At 46.4% G+C, this 4479-nt stretch overlaps 1 protein-coding gene across 1 annotated transcript; it reads right to left on the reverse strand.

The window, feature by feature from the left end:
• Nucleotides 1-3427: 3427 nt before the first annotated feature.
• Nucleotides 3428-3817, reverse strand: LOC128779759 (putative small proline-rich protein 5). Its single transcript, XM_053915894.1, has one exon. It carries the CDS (start codon nt 3815-3817, stop codon nt 3428-3430), a length of 390 nt encoding a protein of 129 aa, XP_053771869.1.
• Between the last annotated feature and the right edge of the window lie 662 nt (nt 3818-4479).

Raw genomic sequence — 4479 nt, forward strand, 5'->3', positions numbered from 1 at the left:
CCAGTCTCCAAAGCTATAGAATTTCCTTTGAATAACTACCCTGTGTGTGTGATCTACATGAGTGTGTGAACAGGTATGAGTATATATCCCTGTGCAAACAAGTATGAGTATGAGGTTGGGTGTGAACATGCTGGCCTTGCCTTCCCAATGGATTGGTGCGTTGCAAGTTCTGGAAAGAGAGGATTCCACTCATTAGCATGCTCAATGCCATGTTGCAAAGAATACAGACCAGAGAGCCAGAGGGTCCCAACTTTAAATCTTGGCTCTGCCATTTACAGCTGTATTACTGTGAGCAAGTAAGGAACTTCTCAGAACTTCAGTTCCCCATTCTAATGGGAATAGCAATACCTACTTCATCAGGGCAGTATCAGCATGTATAAATGCTTGGCACACACCAAGTCAGTCAGGTCCCTGCCCTGTGAACGTGTTCTCAGCTTGACAGCTTCAGTTCTAGCTGCCAGGGAGCAAAGCCTGACTCAGAAAGACATGGCTGACTGTGTGAACTGACAGGTGGGAATTCTGTGGACCAGAGCTGCCCAGGACTGCCTTGAGAGCAGGAAGCTTTGTGGGAAGTTGTTAAAGAAAGGGAAGTTTCTGGAAGAAAAGGGTAACCACCAAATGGGGTAATTATGCCCTAGACTAAGTCATATTTCTCCCTGTGAGCACCCACTCAGACCCACTCAACGCTATTCAATTGGTCCTTGCCTTTGCCCCACCAAAATGTGCCCTGTCCCTCACAGCTTTGTATCACTAAAGGTCTGGAGCACATGTCCTCAAGCTGGTGGGAATAAGAGGAAGGTGCTGCCTGTGGGTTTGCTATTCTGTCAAAACTTGGGGAATAATAATAAAGACAATAGCTCACATTGATAAAACAGTTCTTATGGGTCATGCTATGCTTGCTATTTATTGACATGTCTCATTGAAATGCACCCCTCCCTTTAATCTCAAGAGATATTCTTCTCCCCTTAATGCGTTTGAGAAAAGTGAGACCTAGAGAAGTATGTAAGTCATTTCAGATCACAAGAGGGTCATTCTGGGATCCAAACCCAGTGTAACGGGCACAAAAGAAAACTCAGCAGAGGATCCACACACAAGCACTAGTGCACATATGCTAGTTATGGTCATTGGTAGAGGAGAGAACTAAATGGAGCCATGAAAGGCAAAATTAAACCTTATGTTAAGTTGCTGAGTGAGGGAGGGTAAGGAAAGAGGGAGTGAGATTCCACATGAGAGAGGAAAGACAATGTATGGGGGAGGAGGTAAGAGTGAAGACATTTGGAGACTTTGTTGAATGAGATATCCAAAGGTAGGGAAAGTTTAAAACTTCTCAGTATTTTCAGAGAGTTAAGGTTTACATCACTTTTCAATGCTTTTTATATATCATACTTGAGATTCTGTTGAATGTAACACTCTAAGGGAAATGTTTATGAGACATAGGTCACAAGGCTAGAACCATCCTCTGTGGTGTCCAGCTGGTGTAGGTGGCTGCGGAGGTCATGCTCTCTAACCACCATGGATGGGGCTTATATGCTGGACGGCTGGCCCTCCTGGGCATGCTTGGCACTCCTGGCATTGGCTCATGCTGTGCCCAGTTGTGGAATGCGCTCCTCCCTTTCTGGTCAAGTCCCACTCTCATTCTACTCTGAATCTCCCCTTCTCCAGGTGTTCGTCATTGGGCAGACATTTCTGGGAACCATGTGGTTGGTTGGTGCTATGGTGACAGAGATGGCCAAGTTCTCCTTCCTCCTCTCCACAGCTGTCATTGTTCTCTTTCTGTCTCATCTGAACTCTGAGGGCAGGAATGAGGTACCTGTCTTGCCCAGTCATCCCTTAATTAGATCCCACCTTGTCTAATTGTTATCTCAGGGGTTTCAGCTAAGCCTTCTTATGGGCATGGTTAAGCCCAGAGGCCCAGGGCCCTCTGTTGTGTTTCTGTTTCGCAGCACCCATCACATTCTGAGAAAATAGGAGGGGTGGTGCTTATGAAGGGTGCATAGATGGGATAGAGGAATTGATGATGGATATGTGGATGGATGGATGGGACATAGCTTAAAGGCATTGAAGAAGGTCTGATGGAAGAAGAACCCAGCCATCCAGGGAAGCAATGCTAAAAGCTTTGGTCTTTAGCTAATTGTGCATTCTCCAGAGTCTGTAATATATGTTGGGGATAATCCAGACCTTCGGTTTGTGCCATTTTTCCTGCTGGCTCCTTTTTGGTACTGCTGCTGATTCCTAGTGATTCCTCTGGAGTCCAGAGGCATGAAAGGGGAGGTAGATGTAGAAGAGAAGATTCAAATACCATAATTTGTAGATTTTTTGCAAGAGAAAGGCTTGATGGAAAGGGATGGAGTGGGTTGGGTGGGTAGCAGAAGCAATAGAAACAAGAAGTTTGGATTACCTGTTGGTCATAATTATCTGGTTACCTCAGTCCCCTGTGAATGTAGCAAGTTGAAAATAGGAAGTTGGTGGGAGAAAATAGCCCAGGACAATCCCCAACCTAAGAAAAGTGGGAACTGTGATTTTGATCAAATATTGACAGTGCATGTGTATGTGTTTGTTATATCATGTTTGCATAGACTGCCTTCTAACTACATTTGGTTAACTTGAAGAAACTTTGGTCTTTTCCTTAGTTGATGGGTGAATTTTGAAGCCTATATCCTCAATTCCTTTTGACCCATAAGTCCTTGGAGTGTGTTCTCTGAATTACAATTGATTTGCCTCAGTCTTTCTCATCTAATATGTAGTTCTTGGCTGGGAACTCCCTTCTTTCCTGGCCTACGAGGAGTCTGTCTTTTCCTTGCAGATATTCTCCAGGTGGTCATCACCCCCATCTCTGGTTTCATGTGGCATCCTCACTTTCTGTGGATATGGGGTGTGTCTCTGAGCCCTGCTTTTCCTTCTCTGGGCAGGACCATTGCATCACCAGCTTAGAAGGGTATTCCCCCTGCCTTCCCCTCTCCCTGCACCTAGACACCACACTCTCCTGGGGCTCTGGGTTAAGGAGTGAAATACAAAATCTGCAGGGGTGTAAAATTGTCAAACAGCAAAATGATCAGACATTAGTACCAGAGGATTTACATTTAATTATTTGGAAAACAGGAGCAGAAGTGAAGGGTGATCAGAAAGGGTGCCAGGGCATGATGCCTAGGTTTTCAAGAAGCCAAGAGGGCGATGTAGGTACATGTCAGCAAAGATGATTAGACAGTTTAGAACCAGATCCTTGTCTGAGATGGAAATTGCAGCTGCTATTTAGTAAGTGGTAGACATCGAGGAAGCCGCCATCCTGGCTCTGCCTTTTCCCAAGTGTGACTGCATCTAGAAGCCGGGTGAGTGTGGCTGACAGCTGGCTGTTGGAGGGAGGGGGTTGACTTCTTGCTCTCTAATTTACCTGGGGGCTTGGCCTCTGGTCACATGTCCAGGCTTACTTCTACTTGGACTTCCGGCACTTGGGCACACAGGGCTCCTTGCATTTGGGTGGAGGCTGGCAAGTCTGCTTGGTCTGCTGAGGTGGAGGGCAGCACTGCTGAGGTGGAGGGCAGCACTGCTGAGGTGGGGGGCAGCACTGCTTGGGTGGGGGGCAGCACTGCTGAGGTGGGGGGCAGCACTGCTGAGGTGGGGGGCAGCACTGCTTGGGTGGAGGGCAGCACTGCTGAGGTGGGGGGCAGCACTGCTGAGGTGGAGGGCAGCACTGCTGAGGTGGGGGGCAGCACTGCTTGGGTGGGGGACAGCACTGCTGAGGTGGGGGGCAGCACTGCTTGGGCGGGGGGCAGCACTGCTGAGGTGGGGGGCAGCACTGCTTCTGTTTCTGCTGAGACATTGTATGCTGGACGTGCAACTGGAAGCAGAAAGACACAGAAGTGAGGAAAGCTTAAGATTCTGGGCCCAGGTGAACTACCTGCCACATTCACCTCCTCCTCTGCTTTTACCTTGTCCCCTGATCCCTTTATTAATTTAAGGGGTGTGTCTGTGTTTGAGTATAAATTGTAGCTAAATGTTTGTAAACCATTTCAACTCTTTCTAAGACAAAAAAATACAGGAGGAAGGAAGGAAGGAAGGAAGTAAAGGAGGGAAGGAAGGGAAGGAGGGAAGATAGGAAGGAAAGGGAAGCAAAGAAAGAAAAACATGAGAGAGAAAGGAAAGACAGGGAGAAAGAGAACAGTAACAGACTGTTATGGCAAAGACTATGGGATCTGGAACAGGGTTTCCTGGGCTCTGAGTCCTGGCAAAACCATTAACCAGCCATCACTCTGAGCAAGTTTCCTGACTTTCTGCACTCACTTCTCTCAGGGTTATTGTAAGGATAAAAGGAGTGTATAAAAATACATAATACAGATGCGAATACATACATATATAAGTGTATGCATGTGTATATGTATGTGTTCATACACACATAGAGCACATAGCACATGATTAGTACTGTTTTAATTTATTAAATAAATTTCTAAAAATTTTAAAAGGATGACAAGAAACATCTTAACT

The sequence above is a fragment of the Desmodus rotundus genome, chromosome 12 (genome assembly GCF_022682495.2).
Source record: "Desmodus rotundus isolate HL8 chromosome 12, HLdesRot8A.1, whole genome shotgun sequence".
NCBI classification, from domain to species: Eukaryota; Metazoa; Chordata; class Mammalia; order Chiroptera; family Phyllostomidae; genus Desmodus; species Desmodus rotundus.

Excerpts from the sequence above, each read along its gene's own strand:
- LOC128779759 (XM_053915894.1), bottom strand. The coding sequence starts at position 3,817 with ATGTCTCAGCAGAAACAGAAGCAGTGCTGCCCCCCACCTCAGCAGTGC.